Source organism: Neovison vison, chromosome 7 (assembly GCF_020171115.1).
Source record: "Neovison vison isolate M4711 chromosome 7, ASM_NN_V1, whole genome shotgun sequence".
In the NCBI taxonomy this organism is placed as follows: Eukaryota; Metazoa; Chordata; class Mammalia; order Carnivora; family Mustelidae; genus Neogale; species Neogale vison.
Window position 1 is genome coordinate 49,318,721 of NC_058097.1, and position 18,762 is coordinate 49,337,482.

Here is an 18,762-nt window from a genome sequence, read left to right on the forward strand (position 1 = left end):
GCGGGGAAACCGCCGCTCTCTGCAAACAGCCGGGCATCGGCACTGCAATATGATGTCACAGAGGCCGAGCCTAGGGCCAATTTCAGGATCTCGGAACAACGCGCGTTGGCCCTCGTCGGCCGCCATCTCGGTGCTTCTGAGGGTGTGTCAGTCGCTGAGGAGGGCCTCGGGGGCCGTAGACACGGAGGGAAAGTGTTTGAAGTGGTACGGTGATCTGTGTTCAGCGGTGAAGATCGAGGCTATCTCCAGGTCAGTGTCGGTTCTGGGAGTGTTTGGGGGCCAGGGAGAGCGCGTTGGGTTTTGGATTTTTTTTGGTTTTTGTTTTGTTTGTTTTTGTTCCGGAGCGCTTGGGGGTAGGTGTTGGGGGAAGCGAATGGGAATTCTCGCTAGCGGGTTGTGTTGAAGGATCACTTGGGCGTTCCCTGGGGTGGGGGGGAGCTTGTGAGGTTCTGTGTTGAGACGAGAACTTGGGGAGAGTAGCGGTTTGGGGTGTCTGGTGGGGGGAAGCGGAGGTCGTGTCCGTGTTGGGGTCGGCGTTTGGGGAGTTCCGTTGTTGATGCTGAGCACATCCTTAATTTTAAAGAGTGGGTTTCTGGCCTCTTGCGCCCATGTTTACTGTATATTCTCTCTCTTTTTTTTAAGATTTTATTTATTTATTTGACAGAGATCGCAAGTAGGCAGAGAGGCAGGCAGAGAGAGACCAGAGACGTGAGAAACAGGCTCCCTGCTGAGCAGAGAGCCCCATGCGGGGGCTCGATCCGCGAACTCTGGGATCATGACCTGAGCCAAAGGCAGACGCTTTAACCCACTGAGCCACCCAGGTGCCCCTAGTGTATATTCTTGCAGAAGATGTGTTTCATTTTTATTTCCGACAGATGTAATGATTCCTAAGTAGTGCTCAAATTCCCAAATAGTCCGGAAAGTAACTCTTGTTAAATTTTGGTGTATTTCAGTTTTAATATTAGGATCAGTTGTGTAGGTACTGGTATAATGTTATACATTTTGATTCTGATATCCTATCAGCTATTTCCATATTACTAACGCTTTGGAAGTTTTCGGGGTTTTTTGTTTTGTTTGTTTTAACTATTGCAGTTGTGTTCTATCGCGTGGATGCTTTTATTTTGGGGTAAAACTGATGTGGGTATAGGTCCAACACTTTCAGGAACATGTGATGGATTTCCTTTAACACAAATGTTTTGTTTCCTTGACCAGCCGTGGTGGTGATTTTTCACATGTGTTTCAGACATATCTGTTTATGTTTATTCCTAGATAGTTTATAATGTTGTGCGTGTAAATGGTGTGGTTTTATTTTCCGTATGACCTCACCCCCCCTTTTTTTGTTTCTTCTAATTTTATATAATGCACAAAAGCAAAAATTTGAAAGATGTACTTATTTTGTCCCCTCAGTCTACTGTTAATGTTACTGCCACTAGGTTATACACTGAATCCTTGATATTTTCTAGTTGAGTATTTTTGTTATCTGCAAATAATTTTGGCCAAGTGGCAAGTGTAAAACTGTGGAGTAAGAAGAATCTGCTTCTGCCTCTGACTTGGGTAGGTTAATATCTGAGTCAGTTGTTTTATTTGTGAAAAAAGCTATCATACTTAATAGAGTTGTTATGAAGATTAAACTAGCAAATGTTCTTTAAGTACAAAGTGTAATGCCTGGCACCTAGTATAGTCTGAATAAATGGTAACTATGATTTATCAAGTTTTTGTTCCTCTTTCTCAAAGATTTTCCACCCCACCTTTATTGAGATGTAATTGACATACAACATTCTGTAAGTTTAAGGTGTACAATGTGTTGATATACTACACTTACATATTGCAAAATAGTTATTGCCATAGGTTAGGTAACACTTGCATCATGTCACACAGTTACCATTTCTTTTATGTGGTGAAAACATTTAAGATCCACTCTTCTAGCTTTCAGTTATATAAAACAGTCTTTACAGTAATCACCATGCTGTACAATGCAGCCCCTCAAATAACTTTAAAATTACTTTCATTTATATTTTTTCCTCTCTCTTTATTTAATATTTGATTTATAGATTACTAGATTTCCTGGTGTCTTCTTTTCCTGGAAGAAACCATACTTGCCAATAGTGATTTGTTCTTTTAATATGTGGCTGGGTTCCATTTGCTGATATTTTATTTAATATTTTTGCATTTAGAAATAAAAAGCTGTCTTGGATTTTCTTCAGAATAATCAGTAGTGAAGGGAGCTGAGTGGTGGTATAGATAATAAAAAATTTTACTTTTTTTTAATATTACTTTTTTTAATATTTTTAAATTTTATTTTTTTGACAGAGACAGAGAGAGACAGTGAGAAAGGGAACACCAGCAGAGGGAGTGGGTGAGGGAGAAGTAGGCTTCCTACTGATCAGGGAGCCCAATACAGAACTGGATCCCAGGACCCTAGGTTCATGACCTGAGCCAAAGGCAGGCACTTAACCAACTGAGCGACCCAGGCGCTCCGATAATACAAAATTAGATTTGATGTTCTGGTTTCTCTTCAGGTCGTATAAGTCTTTCGCCTTTTACAAAATTAGATTTGAGTTGATAATTATTGAAGGCACATAATGGATATAAGGTGTTTGATTATATTTTCCTTCCTTCCTTCCTGAAAGTGCACAGTGGGCAGAGGCAGAGGGACAGAGAATCTCAAGCAGGCTCCACACCCAGCAAGGAGCCTGATGCAGGGCTCAATCCAATGACCCTGACCCTGAGACCATGACCTGAGGCGAAATCAGGAGTTGTATGCTTAGCTGTCTGAGCCACCCAGGTGCCCCTCCTCTTTCTTTGTACATAGAGTTTTATTATACTGTTTCTTCTTCTTTGGCTTGAACTTTTTCATAATAAAATTAAAAATTTTTTTATTCTACATTTATAAGTGGAACTGATCTGTATTTTTCTTTAAGAGTATTTTTCATGTATAACACTTAAAATGAAAAAATAGTATATTGTAGCACCCTAGGAGCCCCATTTCATCATAATCTTCTCCCTTCTCTCCAGAGGTAATTATTATCCTAAAAACATCGTGTTAAGTTTGCCTGGCTGTTAACTTTATACAAATGGAGAGGTGCCAGGTGGCTTCAGTCAGTTAATCGTCCAGCTCTTGATTTCATGATCTTGGTCCTGGGATTGAGCCCATCATCGTTGGGCTCCCTGGACAGTGGGGAGCCTGCTTCTACCTCTCCATCTGCTGCTCCCCCTGCTTGTGCTCACTCTCTGTCTCTCTCTCAAATAAACAAAATCTAAAAAAAAAAAAACTTCATACAAATGGAATCATAGGATATATGTCCTTTGGTGTCTGGCTTCTTTTGCTCAATATTTTGTTGTGAAATTCATCTGAGTTGTTGGATATAGCAGTAGTTCATTTTTTCTCATTGCTGTATGGTATTCTTTGGTGTGATTATACCCCAATTTATTTATGCATTCCACTACCTAGTATGGTCTGGATAAATGGTAACTATGATTAAATGTTTGGTTGTTGGGGCGCCTGGGTGGCTCAGAGGGTTAAAGCCTCTGCCTTCGGCTCAGGTCATGTGGGATCGAGCCTCACATCGGGCTCTCTGCTCAACAGGAAGTCTGCTTCCTCCTCTCTCTCTCTCTCTGCCTGACTCTCTGCCTACTTGTGATCTCTGTCTGTCAAATAAATAAATAAAATCTTCAAAAAAAAATGTTTGGTTTTACTGGCTTGTATCTATTATAAACAATGCTGATAGAAACATTTTTGTGCATGCATTTTGATGCATGAAAGTTCTGTTGGGTATATACTTAATAGAATTCCTGAAGTGTAGGTTATACTAGATACAAGGAGAAATAACAAATGCCCAGTCATAATGGGAGTTTCTTAGCATATCTCACTCAGTAACAGAGAATAAGGAGACAAAAAGCTAGAAGGCTGTAGTTTAACTGTGGTGGGCAAAGTTTCTGTAGAGAGCAATGAGAGAGAAAATATTTTAGGCTCTGTAGGCCAGATAACCCTGCACCTGCTCAACTCCACCATTGTAAGATGAAAGTAGCATAGAGAATACATAAACAAATGAGTATGGCTGTGTTCCAGGAAAATGTCATTTACAAAAAAGGTCACCAGCCCACTATACTGCCAACCCCTGAACAATTAGAATAACATGATTAATAAACGTGACAAGTGTAAAACACTCCCCCACAATGAGTTTTCTCAAGTGCACATAAAACAGCTATAAAAATTTAGCATATGGTAGGGCGCCTGGGTGGCTCAGTGGGTTGAGCCGCTGCCTTCGGCTCAGGTCATGATCTCAGGGTCCTGGGATCGAGTCCTGCATCGGGCTCTCTGCTCAGCAGGGAGCCTGCTTCCCTCTCTCTCTGCCTGCCTCTCCATCTACTTGTGATTTCTCTCTCTCAAATAAATAAATAAAATCTTTAAAAAAAAAAATTTAGCATATGGTGAGCCATAAAGCCAGTCTCAACAAATTTCAAAGGATTGAAATCATACAGAATACTCTATTATCTGACTACAGTGGAATTAAATTTATAAAACCATACCAAAATGATAACTAGAAAGTGTCCCATTTTTTGGTAAGCATATCATACATGTCTATATAATCCATGATTCAAAAAAAATTATAGTGGAAATGTTTTGAATGGCATTTTATAATCTACATGTCAACTTTTGTTGAATTCAACTAAAGCTATCAGTGGAGGAAATTTAGACACATATTAGAAATGCATATTAGAAATGCATATATTACTAGGGTGCCTGGGTGGCTCAGTGGGTTAAGCCGCTGCCTTTGGCTCAGGTCATGATCTCAGGGTCCTGGGATCGAGTCCTGCATCGGGCTCTCTGCTCAGCAGGGATCCTGCTTCCTCCTCTCTCTCTGCCTGCCTCTCTGCCTACTTGTGATCTCTCTCTGTCAAATAAATAAATAAAATCTTTAAAAAAAAAAAAAAGAAATGCATATATTAGACAAACCATAAGTGACTTTTAATCTCACAAAACAAACTGAGGGTTGCTGGGGGGAGGGGGGTTGGGAGAAGGGGGTGGAATTATGGACATTGGGGAGGGTATGTGCTTTGGTGAGTGCTGTGAAGTGTGTAAACCTGGTAATTCATAGGCCTGTACCCCTGGGGATAAAAATATATGTTTATAAAAAATTAAAAATTAAAAAATAGGGGCGCCTGGGTGGCTCAGTGGATTAAACCGCTGCCTTCGGCTCAGGTCATGATCTCAGGGTCCTGGGATCGAGTCCCACATCGGGCTCTCTGCTCAGCAGGAAGCCTGCTTCCTCCTCTCTCTCGCTCTCTGCCTGCCTCTCTGCCTACTTGTGATCTCTCTGTCAAATAAATAAATAAAATCTTTAAAAAAATAAATAAATAAATAAATAAATAAATAATGCATATATTAGGGGGTGCCTGGGTGGCTCAGGCATTTACACACACACACACACACACACTAATTTTATTCAGCCAGAAGAAAAAAGGAAACCTTGCCATTTGCAACATGGATGGACCTTGAGTGCATTATGCTACATGAAATAAATCAGAGAAAGACAAATTCTGTATGATCTCACTTATATATAGGGAATCTTAAAAAATGGAACAAAATGAAAAAAAACAAGTTCATAGGTAAAGTGAATAGGTTGGTGATTGCTAGATGCTGGGGGTGGGTGGTGCAATGGGTGAAAGGGATCAAAAGACATAAACTTCCAGCTATAGAATAAATAAGTCATAGGGATGTAATGTACAGAATGGTGATTATAATTAATAATACTATATTGTATATTTGGTTTTATAACTATATGGTGATAAATGTTAACTAGATGTATCACAGTGACCATTTCATAATGTATACAGATACTGAATTGTTACATTGTATACCTGAAACTAATATTTGCCAGTTATACCAAAAATAATAATACCAACAGATAGTAATCATATATAGAAAGGAAAAGAGAGAATCTCAAGCAGACTCCCAGCTGAGTGCAGAGGCCAACTTGGGGCTCAATCTCACAACCCTGAGATCATGACCTGAGCCAAAATCAAGAGTCAGATTCCCAACTGACTGAGCCACCCAGGTGCCCCTAAAACCCAGCTGCTCAGAAGTACAAGTGGCAACATGGGAATTGTGACTGGTATCTGAAATGTGGTTTTGCGAAACTGAGCCTTAAGCTGTGGGATCTGTATGAATTCCTGGTAGTTAGCGTCAAAACTGAGTTGAGTTTTAGTATATGTGCTGCCGAAGCGAGCACTGAGTTGAATTTTAGGACACCCAGTTGGTGTTCAGGGAGTTGGGAGAATTGGCTGGTGTGGAAGTTGCTGGCTGGGTGTACATAGAAAATATTACAAGAACTGGTACCAGGGGTTCTGTTTTTGCAGCTATGACCACTCCATAATATCATGTGCTAGGGAGTAAAGTTCTTTTTTAAGATTTTATTTATTTGAGAGAGAGAGAACACAGCGGAGGGAGGAGCAGAGAGAGAGAAGCAGACTCCCCTGAGCAGGGAGCCCGATGATGCTGGGCTCTATCCCAAAACACTGAGACGACCTGAGCTGTAATCGAGAGTCAGACACTTAACTGACTAAGCTACCCAGGTGCCCCAGGGAGTAAAATTACTAAAGTGCACAAGAAAGAAAAAAAAAATTGAGACTGTTGGAAGAGAAATATGTCATATGGAGAGAGGCAGATGGAGATTCAGATTCCCACATTGTTACTTAGGGAGGATGTTAACATGGCCAACACACTTCATCTGATCAAGCCTCAGCTTACTTATGTTTAATGGAGATCATGGTTACGTTATAGAGTAGTGTTGAGGATTAAATAAGATGATGCTCATGATTTTTATACTACCTCGATCAGTGGGTTAAGCCTCTGCCTTTGGCTCAGGTCGTGATCTGAGGGCCCCGCGTCAGGCTGTCTGCTCAGCAAGGGGCCTGCTTCCCCCCTTTCTCTCTGCTTGGCTCTCTGCCTACTTGTGATCTCTCTCCGTGAAATACATAAATAAAATATTTTAAAAAGAGGACATATTGGAGGCTTTTGTTAGAGTAAGTCTACATGGCAAGAGAAAGCTGGGGTCCCACGTACATATCCTCTTACAGTTGAATTTGCTCTTGAATCCACAGATTCTAGTCTACAGGAATAAGATATTTTCAGTATTGAAAGAAGGTGGAGGTCCCACTCTTGGGAGATCATCATTTCTGGCAGTAGCCTAACCTGAGATATCTGACCATAACTTCCAGGCAGGCCCAGAGCAGACAGAAGACAGTATACCCTGCAGTTGGCTAGTCCTTTCTTCAGAACAGGAGAACATGACCAAGGACTGGGTAAGGCTTACTTTGCCTATTTTTGTCCTATGTTTCCCAGTGGATTTGTGGAAACTTCTAAAACAGTCTGGGGCACCTGGATGGCTCGGTCTGTTAAGTGTCTGCCTTTGGCTCAGGTCATGATTCCAGAGTCCTGGGATCCAGCCCTGCATCGAGCTCCTTCCCCAGTGGGGACCCTGCTTCTCCCTCTGCCTTCTGCTTCCCTTGCTTGTACTCTCTCTCTGTGGAACAAGTAAATTAAATCTTTTTTAAAATGTCAAATAAAACACAGTCTGATAAAATGAGACAGTGTATGTTGATAAAAATCAGGATCTGTCAGAAAATAAGTTTAGGCTATAATCTTAAAATCTGGGCAAGTTAGGAAGCAAGATATATGGGTCACAGTATTCATACAAAGGCCTTAAGGATGGAACCCGAGGTAAAAGTGTAAGATCTTATGGGCTTCCTTACCTTTGAATTTGTGTCTCATTTTTGGCAGCTATAATAACAAGAAAAACATGAAAAGTTACATGATTTGTAGTGACCTTGAGGAGAAAATAAAGCAGTTCTTCAGGGAAAATAATTTCATTGCCCTTAGTGCAGTGAAAGATTGCACTTGATTGGACAGCATTCTTCAAAAGCAGTGCATCTGGACAGTAGAACCTTCTGGCAGTCCACACTTTACCCAGGAATAAAGCCTAAGTTATTTAATGGAATGAATGGGCTGCTTGACCTTTGAGTGATCCTCCATTAAGAAGAATTCTGCCATTTGGGTGCCTGGGTGGCTCAGTGGGTTAAGCCTCTGCCTTCAGCTCAGGTCATGATCTCAGGGTCCTGGGATCGAGGCCTGCATCGTGCTCTCTGCTCAGTGGGGAGCCCACTTTCCCCCACTTCTCTCTCTGCCTGGCTCTCTGCCTAATTGTGATCTCTCCCTCTCTCTGTCAAATAAATAAATAAATAGATTCTTTTAAAAAAAAGAAGAATTAGTCTATCATTTGGCAGAAGACAGCTGAAAGTTCCACTCTTTGATAACAGCTCGGAGTACAGATAGTGGCAATGCTTCCTTTATACCTTCTTAACCACAGGTTTAGAGAATGAAGGCAGAGTCAATTATTCCTGGTCTGGCGTTTGTATTTTAAATTACTTAACATGATACATGGCTACATTTGCATGTAAAAGATTCAAACATAAAGAAGTATTTACACCAAAAGAGAATATCCACTTTCTCCTCTTCCTGCTCAACCCTGAACCCAAGAGGTAACAGATGTTAATAGTTTGGGTCTCCAGTCAATCTCTTTGTATAATTGACATGTGATAGTATATATTTATATACATTTTTATATGCATAAATATGTGTACTTACACATGCATAATTATATATATTATTAAGATTTTTCACACTCTGGGATCATATTATATATATAACTTGGGGACTTGACTCTTTTTCATTTACGAGAGTGCCTTGAAAATCATTGGCATCAATAGATTTACATCTACCACATTGTTTTTTTTAAAGATTTTATTTTTACATAATCTCTCTACATAACATGGTCACATGCTCTACTGACTGAGCCAGCCAGGCCAGGCACCCCTTACCAAATTGATTTTAATGTTTGTGTAGTAATGTTACAGCATGGAGGTACTGCAGTATATCCTCAACTGCTTTTTTTTTTTTTTTTAAGGTTTTCCATTTTTTAGAGAGAAAGAGCACATGCACAATTGAAGCAGATGGTGGGGATGGACAGAGGTAAAAGGAGAGAGAATCTTGAGCAGGCTCCATGCCCAGTGTGGAGCTGAACACAGGGCTGTCTCACAACCTGGAGATCATGACCTAAGCTGAAATCAAGAGTTGGACACTTAACAAACTGAGTTGCCCAGGCACCCTCCCATCAGTTTTTGATGGACATGTAGCTGTGGATAGTTTTTCCCTGTTATAAATAATGAACAGTCTTTCTCCACATTGATTCGTCTCTGCAAATACTCTTTTTCAAATATTACTGTAGTACTCTTTTAGGCTAAGAAGAACTAATTAATTGAATTCTGTGGTGGTGGTGTCTGAAGGTTTATGTCCTCACAAAATCCATTATGTTGGGATTTTTTTTTTTATTTTTTAAATATTTTATTTATTTATTTGTCAGAGAGAGAGGGAGAGAGAGCGAGCACAGGCAGACAGAGAGGCAGGCAGAGGCAGAGGGAGAAGCAGGCTCCCTGCCGAGCAAGGAGCCCGATGTGGGACTCGATCCCAGGACGCTGAGATCATGACCTGAGCCGAAGGCAGCTGCTTAACCAACTGAGCCACCCAGGCATCCCCATTATGTTAGGATCTTAACCCAAAGATGATGTGTAAGCAAAGGTGGGGCCTTTGCCACACAGGGAGTGGGCCCTCACCAGAATGCGACCATGCTGGCTCCTTGATCTGAGACTTCCCAGCTTCCACAACTGTGAGAAACAAATTTCTGTTTTTATAAGCTACACGATCTCTGGTATTTTATTACAGGAACCCAAATGAACTAAGACACAATGTCCTGCGGTACGTGAAATACTCACAGGCATAACTTATCATGGGAAAATGACTAGAATGTGTTCCTGTCCCTCTTTCCTGTGACATCTGTCCCACCTTAGATTGTGTTGGCATTTGTTGTTACAGGTACCGTTAACATTCGAGGATGTGGCTGTGGGCTTCTTCTGGGAGGAGTGGCAGTTACTGGCTCCATCTCAGAAGGACCTGTACCGGGATGTGATGTTGGAGAACTATAGGAACCCGGTGTCAGTGGGTGAGAACAACATCACAATCCATTGCCTTCTCTTCCTCATTCAATAAAATCGGTAGTGTCTCTGAAATATCTCCTGGTTTGGGCTAACACACTGTAGGGAATAGACTTATTCTCCTCTTTGGTGCTAGAGCGTATATGCTCTCCCTTCCCCAGGAGAAGAATTTTGGTTTACTGAAGTATAAATGATATACAGACTTTCTCCAGTTTTCACAGATTCCCCAAGCTTAAATACGTGGTGCCAAGTTTTTAATGAGTTCCCATTTACAGGTTATCAAGCCAGCAAACCAGTTTCACTCTTCCAGTCGTTGCAAGGAGAACCACCATGGACGGTAGAGGGAGCAGCTCGGAGTCAAAGCTGTCCAGGTGAGTGAGTGAAAACCAAGAAAATGGGGAGAAAGGACAATAAAACTCCAGTTGGCCAGTGAAAGGTCAACACTTTGGAAGTGTGTGGAGAACTTTTCTTATACTGGTCGGTGACACAGAAATCTGAGCAACTCCTTTCTGTATCTTACTAATTGGGCTGTTCTTTGCCTGCTATTAAAGGATGAGGTCTTCCTTTTTTTCCTCACTTCTAGATCTGATTACAATTTTGGCTCTTGTAGGATCCAGATTTCGCACCTCATTTTCTCCTGCCTAGCTTGTGCTGGTCTCCTCCCTTTCCTTTTCTGCGGCGTTCCTGCGTCCTGTTCCTCACCGACTTGCTCCCTCATAGATGGCTTTGCATTTGGCACAGTTCTCATCTTCTGCCCATCCCCACCTCTTTCAAAAGGGCTAAAATCCCTCCTTGACAACCCGCCTCACCTGAGCTCATCTAAAAACTACGCGTACCTTGTCTCTTAGGGCACCTCTGTTTACTTAATCAGCCTCTGCTTCCCCAACTTCCAGGCTCTGGGTTTTTGTGTGTGTTTTGTTTTGTTTTTTAAATCTTTTGCTTGATTCTCACATTAAAAGTTTCATTCAGGGGTGCCTGCTTCCTCTTCTCTCTCTGCCTGCCTCTCTGCCTACTTGTGATCTCTGTCTGTCAAATAAATAAATAAAATCTTTAAAAAAGAAAAAGAAAAAGAGGGGCACCTGGGTGGCTCAGTGGGTTAAGCCGCTGTCTTCGGCTCAGGTCATGATCTCAGGGTCCTGGGATCGAGTCCTGCATCGGGCTCTCTGCTCAGCAGGGAGCCTGCTTCCTCCTCTCTCTCTGCCTGCCTCTCTGCCTACTTGTGATCTCTCTCTGTCAAATAAATAAATAAATAAATAATCTTTAAAAAAAAAAAAAGAAAAAGAAAAGAAACTGAATTTATAATTTTACTTAATGTTAATTAAATTAAATTAAAATAATTAATGTTAATTAAATGTGTGTGGCCAGTGGCCAAGACAATGGAGAGCACAAACATAGCTCTTTTATATCCATATAAACCATATCTATATTTGCCATTATAATCTACTTGACATACTCATCCCCAAATTTTCTTTTTTCAACTAATGCCACAATCTTTCTCTATCTGTTCCTGCATCATCTCTGTCATCCACCAATTAAGAAATTCATTCCCCATCCAGGAACAAAATATCAACCTGCCTTATCTACCATTTTTCCTAGAACTCAAAGCTGTAACATTCTATGTTTCAATGCTACTACCCAGTTACCAAGCAAGACTCGAGCAAGCTATCAAGCAAGACTATCTATAAATAGCTTTACAAAGTTAAAACAGAACCAAATTTACACTTTTTTTTTAAAGATTTTTATTTATTTATTTGATAGAGAGAGACACACAGCGCAAGAGGGAACAGAATCAGGGGGAGTGGGAGAAGGAGAAGCAGGCTTCCTGCTCAGCAGGAAGCCTGAGGTGGGGCTCGATCCTAGGACCCCAGGACCATGACCTGAACCAAAGGCAGCTGCTTAACGACTGAGCCACCCAGGTGCCCCAAATTCACACTTTCTAAGCCAATTATTAATATAAAATCCACAGGAATCAGCCATTTCCTTTCACATAGTCTCCTACAGGCAATCTATTAAAAATATCCCACATTGCCTTCCCCATTTCCATCTCCAAAATCTTACTGACTCATCATTTTGATTTGACACTCAGCTATCTTTCTTACAGCATTTTTTTTTTAAGATTTATTTATTTATTTATTTGACAGAGATCACAAGTAGGCAGAGAGGCAGGCAGAGAGAGGAAGGGAAGCAGGCCTCTGACTGAGCAGAGAGCTTGATCCCAGGACCCCGGAATCATAACCTGAGCCGAAGGCAGAGGCCCAACCCACTGAGCCACCCAGGCACCCCTTTACAGAACTTATTTTATAATTCTTCCAAAAAGTACTTTTTTCTGTAACATTTTACCAAAGCTCAATTTTCTCTAATTTTGCAAAAACAGTCCCTATCTATGCCTCACAATCAAATGCTAAAAATTTTAGAATTTTAGGCACCTATGTCGACCCTTTGCAACTTGGACTTTGAAATTCAGAAGGTATTTCTGTCCTTCACTAGATCCAACTTTCAGAGTACAGTAGGGTGGCTGTTCTTCAACGACAGGGATCCAAGCATAGCTGGTCTAGCAAGCATATTTCCAACCTCATATGCTCAGGGCACTCCCCATATCTACTAGATTAGAAACCAAATCTCAAGAGACAAAGCCAGTGGTTTGAAAAAGTTCCCATGTAGTTTATGCACATCCCTGATTCAAAAACAAAATTTAAGAACAAAACAAAACAAAACAAGACCTATGTTCAAAACGTGAGGAGCAGATGCAGGCAATGGTGTCAGTGAATGATTATGTAGTCTACGCGCAGGAAGGAAGAATAAGACAGAGACCTTTCCTCTATATGGAAAAAGAAGCCTCATACCCACCAGTAAAACAATACAAAAAGCATGTGATCATGACGAGTCAGTGTGGTGCAGACACAGTCCTCAGCTCAATGGACATTATATGACCTGTGGTATTCAATAAGATGTATCACTTCCTCCTCTTTGGAATAAGGTTGTCACTTGTTTCTGGGACATTTTCTGACCTTCCTCCTACCACAGCCCCAAAACTTCTCACTCTACTTCTCAGTCTCTAAATATATGTAGACCTCTTGTTTTTTTAACCAGTTCTCATTCATCCTGTTTTCTTATCACATTCCACCGTTTTAATGCCCCCCGCATACCATTAAAAGGGACTAACTGGACAAGTGAAAACAGCCAATGTTGTGCAGCAACTGGTGCAGTGCAAGACTAAATGAGCACAGCCTCCTCTGAGGCGGGAACTGAGAGTGTGCAGTTCTTGAAAGACTTTTCAAAACAATAAAATCTAATAAAAATAGCAGAGACTGTCAGAAATAATACAGAAAACTCAAGGCAACTCACAGTGGCCAAGCACCTCACGTGTACAGCAGCACAGCAGAACCTAAGTAAAATGCACTAGGAGTAAGAGGATTCACCAGGAGGAAAAATGATCTCCGGCTCCAACATTAAAGCTGAAGGAAAGGACTTCCCAGGATCATTATCCTGGCTGCCGGCAAAATACAGAATTAGAGGTCCGATCAGACCACAGAAGGGGAAATGTCAACCAGGGAATAACTGTCGGAGTACAGAGAGCTTAACTCTTCAAATATACTCGAATACACGCAATGGTAGTGAAGACATTATCTGAGAGGAAGGAGGACTCTGTTTTGCATACAGAAAGGACATCAAAGGACAGATGTGCTGGTGGCTGGCAACACACAGGGGGTTACACTGCAGGTTAGATGTTAGTAGAAGAGGGCAATTTGGGACTTTCCAGCAAAGAACAGAAAGCTTAGGCCTTGAGAATGAATGAAACTTTTTTTTTTTTTTTTAAGATTTTATTATTTGACAAGACAGAGATCACAAGTAGGCAGAGAAAGGAGGAAGCAGGCTCTCCACTGAACAGAGAGCCCAATGCGGGGCTCGATCCCAGGACCTTGGGATCATGACCTGAGCCAAAGGCAGAAACTTAACCCACTGAGCCACCCAGGCGCCCCACTAATTCAGTTTCACTGCCACTCTGGTCACCCACATTCAAGTGCTCAATGCCACACATGGCTAGTGGGTACCATATTAGAAAACACAGATACAGAACATTCCCAAGATTGTAGAAAATGTTGTTGAACAGCACAGTACACAGTTATAGTATGACTAAACTAAGTGGAGAAGGTCATGTTTCCATCAGTCAGTACAACTGTACTCTTCTCTGGGACAAGGGCAGATGATCCAAGGACCTTTTTTTTTCTTTTTAGAGAAAGAATGTGCATGCGCATGAGCAGGGTAAGGAGGCAGGGAGGGAGAGAGAATCTTAAGCAGCGTCCACATTGAGCATGGAGCCAGTTGTGGGGTTCGTTCTTACGACCCTGAGATTATGACCTGAGCCAAAATCAAAAGTTGGATACCTAACTGACTGAGCTGCTCTGGTGCCCTAGAGGACCTATTTTTAAATTGTAAGTGGACATATATGTGTCGATATATTAGACTGAGTGAGGTTGTATCATTTTTACATAAGCTATTGAAGTATTGAATACAGTATTACTCTCAATAGGTGATTGGTGTTTTATGTAAGTTTAGTTTTGGTGTACAGGTGGAATGAAAGGGGAAAGGTTTAGTAACAAGGCAGTTGTTGAATATTTTACCTCAGTAGTCTTGGGATGAGATGCTTTAGATCCTGCATTCTTTTTTTTTTTTAAGATTTTTATTTGTTTATTTGATAGAGATCACAAGTAGGCAGAGACAGGCAGAGAGAGAGGAGGAAGCAGGCTCCCTGCTGAGCAGAGAGCCCGATATGGGCTCGATTCCAGGACCCTGAGATCATGACCTGAGCCAAAGGCAGAGGCTTTAACCCACTGAGCCACCCAGGTGTCCCTAGGTCCTTCATTCTGATTTTCCAATTCTACCCCCTTTGTTTTGAAAACCCACGTCGTTTATATGTTTGATCAGTGTTTGTTTGATGTCTCCGGATTTATTTTCAGATGCCTCTCCCCAAACTCTTAAGACTTGGAATCCATGAAATTCTTTTCCTGGGTCTTCCTCTTTCTCTCTTCATTCTTGCTATATTACCTCATCTGGTTCTGTGTAGTTCAAATATTTAAGTACTGTTTATGTACTCATGACTTTAAAATTATTATCTGAAGGAGCTCCTGGATGGCTCGGTTGATTAAGTGTCTGGCTCTTGATCTCAGGGCTGTGAGTTCAAGCCCTGCATTGAGCCCCATGCCCACTTAAAAAAGTGGTATCTGGGGGTGCCTGGGTGGCTCAGTGGGTTAAAGCCTCTGCCTTCAGCTCAGGTCATGATCCCAGGGTCCTGGATCAAGCCCCTCATCGGGCTCTCTGCTCAGCAGAGAGCCTGCTTCCCCGTCTCTCTCTGTCTGCCTCTCTGCCTACTTGTGATCTCTCTCTGTCAAGTGGATAAATAAAATCTTTAAAAAAAAAAAGTGGTATCTGAAGTCTAGAACTTTCTCCACACTCATAGATCTAACTGGAAACATCATAATTGTTCTTGAATGTGTATATTATCTCAGACCTGATATATCCCTCAAAATGTAGCACTTGATTCTCCATAAATGCCAAACCTCTCTCCCTAATCTTCTTCACCTTATTAAATGCCACCAGCAGCTATCCAGATGTGTAACCACATACTGAGAAGCTATCCTGGATGATTCCCTTTTCTTCCTCTGCATTCATTCTTAGAGTGAGGCTTATCTTTCCTATTATCACTGTCTTTCCCTTCTCTGTACTGTGTCCTTGTTCTTGCACGTTTCTCCATCTCTGTGGTGGTCAGTCATGCTGAAGCTGCTGTTCCCTCTTGCCTGAACTCTGCGGTAGCCTCCTGTGTATTCTCTCAACATCGTCATCATGTAACAGCCATATTGGGTTTATTCTTCATACAACAGCCATATTGGGATATATTGGGAAATACCAATTCAAAGTGGGTTGTGTTCCTTCCAAAAATGTTCAGTAGCTTATGGCCATTGCTCTTAGCATAAAATCTAATTTATAACAAAGTCTTACTACATCATCTCTATGTTCTCAATTCTTCCTCCCTTTTCATACTTAACTATTTCCACTTCACTTAAGCTCAGGATAGTTCAGGCACACCAGCCTCTCTTGTATTTCTTGATCATGCCTAAGTTTTTTTGCCTCTGGGTTTTTGCATTGGCTGTTCCTTCTTGGAGCAAGTAGGCAGAGAGGCAGGCAGAGAGAGAGTGGGCGGGAAGCAGGCTCCCTGCTGGCAGAGAGCCTGATGTGGGGCTTGATCCCAGGACCCTAGGATCATGATCTGAGCTGAAGGCAGGCATTTAACCAACTGAGCCATGCAGGCGCCCCTTATTCTAATGTTTAAATATCATATTGTAATATATTCCCAAACACCAGCACATTCAATATTTGTCAGGTGAATGGATCCATCCCCTTCATCCTCTTTTGTTTTATTCCAATCATAGTGTGGTTCTGTTTTTACTTTTGTCTCCATTTTGCAAGGTCCTATTTGGAACGAAGAATCCCAAGTTATATTTATTCATTGTAGGCTATCCGTTGTTCTTTCTAAAGTAGCTGTTCTTCCTTTTGCAGTTTTAAAATATCATCTTTTTTCATAGAACATAGGGCACATTTCTCTTAGACAGGGATCTTATAAAGAGCTAGCCCAAACCATGGCACTTTTTTTTTTTTTTTACATTTTTCCCCTTAAAATTATCATGGATGTTTTCATTGTTCTTTTTCCTAGAAGAAATATGGGAGATTGACCATATGCACTGGAACCCAGAAAACCAAAATGAGAGTAAAACCTTGGAAAGAGATCAGCAAAGTTATGCACTTGGAAATAATTCCACTTTATGTGAAAGTCTTGTTCCTTTAACACAAAGACACAATAAGTTTGGCTCACATTGTAAAAGTTTGAAACCACATTTGGGTTTTGTTATTCAGAATAGAAGACATGCAGGAGAGGACTCTGATGAGTTTAGTGGATGTGGGAAATCATCAGTCTACATCCAGCAAGATACAACTCTTAGTGGACTTAAATGCCATGGATGGGTGAAACCCAGTGGCACTAGATCACAGTTCAATGAACATAAAAAAACTTATACAGAAGAGAAAGCACATGAATGCAGTAAGTGTGGGAAAGCCTTCTCCAGGAAGGCACAGCTCATTAGGCATCAGAGAACTGAAAGAGGAGAGAAGCCACACAGATGCAATGAATGTGGGAAAACATTCATGAGGAAGATTCAGCTCACTGAACACCAGAGGACTCATACTGGAGAGAAACCCCACGAATGTAGTGAATGTGGAAAAGCCTTCTCTAGAAAGTCGCAGCTCATGGTACATCAGAGAACTCATACAGGAGAGAAACCCTACGGGTGCATTGAATGTGGCAAAGCCTTCAGCCGGAAGTGCCGGCTCAGTAGACATCAGCGATCTCACACTGGAGAGAAACTCTACGGATGCAGTGTGTGTGGGAAAGCCTTCTCCCAGAAGGCATACCTCATTGCACATCAGAGACTTCACACGGGAGAGAAGCCTTATAAATGCAGTGAATGTGGAAGAACTTTCTTTTTCAAGTCAGACCTGACCAAGCATCGGAGAATTCACACAGGAGAGAAACCTTACGGATGCAGTGAGTGTGAAAAAGCCTTCAGGAGCAAGTCAAAGCTCATTCAGCATCAGCGAACTCATATTGGAGAGAGACCGTATGAGTGCAGCGAATGTGACAAAGCCTTTGCCCACGTGTCAGTCCTCATTAAACATAAGAAAACTCACACAAGAGAGAAAGCTATAAATTCACTGAAGGTGGAGAAACCTTCCTAAGCTCAGAGTAGAGTCAGTAGAGACCCAGGATTGACCTGGGGCTCTTTGTACATGAGTGAACTTGCACAGGAGCAAAGCAACAGGAACACAGTGCCTGTGGAAATACCTTCTTTGGGAACTCAGCCCTTGTTAAGCCTTTGTGAGTTCCTCGGGGGTAGAAATGTAGTGTTTGTGGAACAGCCTTTTCTAAGAAGGCAGGCCTCAGTAGGTAATCGGGAATTTCCACAGGGAATAAGTCTTGCAAATGCAGTGAATGTGACACCTTCTTTGATAAATTATGTCTTATATATTATAGACATTGTGTAGGAAAGTGGTAACAAAATATATCTGATATCAGAAAAGCCTGTAGCAAGAATCCTCGACATATGTCAGAGTTCATTTTGGACACAAATGCTATGGGATGCACTGGTGGTATAGAGGTATAGAGGTGGTATAGAGGATAAATCTGTGAGAATTCAGACTTACTAAATTTCTATGAAATTTCACTGGGCAGCAATGCAGATAATGTGAGAAAACCTTTTCCTGGAGGTGATACCTCCATTGGTATCGAAGAATTCCCACAGGACCAGAACATTAGGAAAGAATGTGATGATGATTTCAGTGATAAGTTCTACCTCATCCCATCAGAGAAGTGTAGAAACATACCTCTAGAGACATCGAATATGGATAACGCTTTCAGTAAAATGTGGAAGAACTCGTAGGAAGGAGAAACCCCTGAACACAATAAAAGATGGGAATTCTAAGATGGGGATTCTATTGCCAAACTAACAAATGTGTCACAATTTTGAATCTTGGGAATCTGGGAAAGACTTCTCTAATAAATGAAATCCTGTGTTATGTAGCAAAAACCTGTGAATGTGATGAATATGGAGCTACAACTTTATTAAGTCTCTTATGGCTGTTGTAACAAATAACCATGCATTT

At 41.4% G+C, this 18,762-nt stretch overlaps 1 protein-coding gene across 1 annotated transcript; it reads left to right on the top strand.

The window, feature by feature from the left end:
• Positions 1 to 71: 71 nt before the first annotated feature.
• On the top strand, positions 72 to 18,733 carry ZNF577 (zinc finger protein 577). Its single transcript, XM_044256704.1, has 4 exons — positions 72 to 249; positions 9,932 to 10,058; positions 10,326 to 10,421; positions 16,760 to 18,733. The coding sequence occupies exons 2-4, from the start codon at positions 10,025 to 10,027 to the stop codon at positions 17,836 to 17,838; spliced, it is 1,209 nt and encodes a 402-aa protein (XP_044112639.1). The 5' UTR covers positions 72 to 249; positions 9,932 to 10,024; the 3' UTR covers positions 17,839 to 18,733.
• The last annotated feature ends 29 nt before the right edge of the window (positions 18,734 to 18,762 follow it).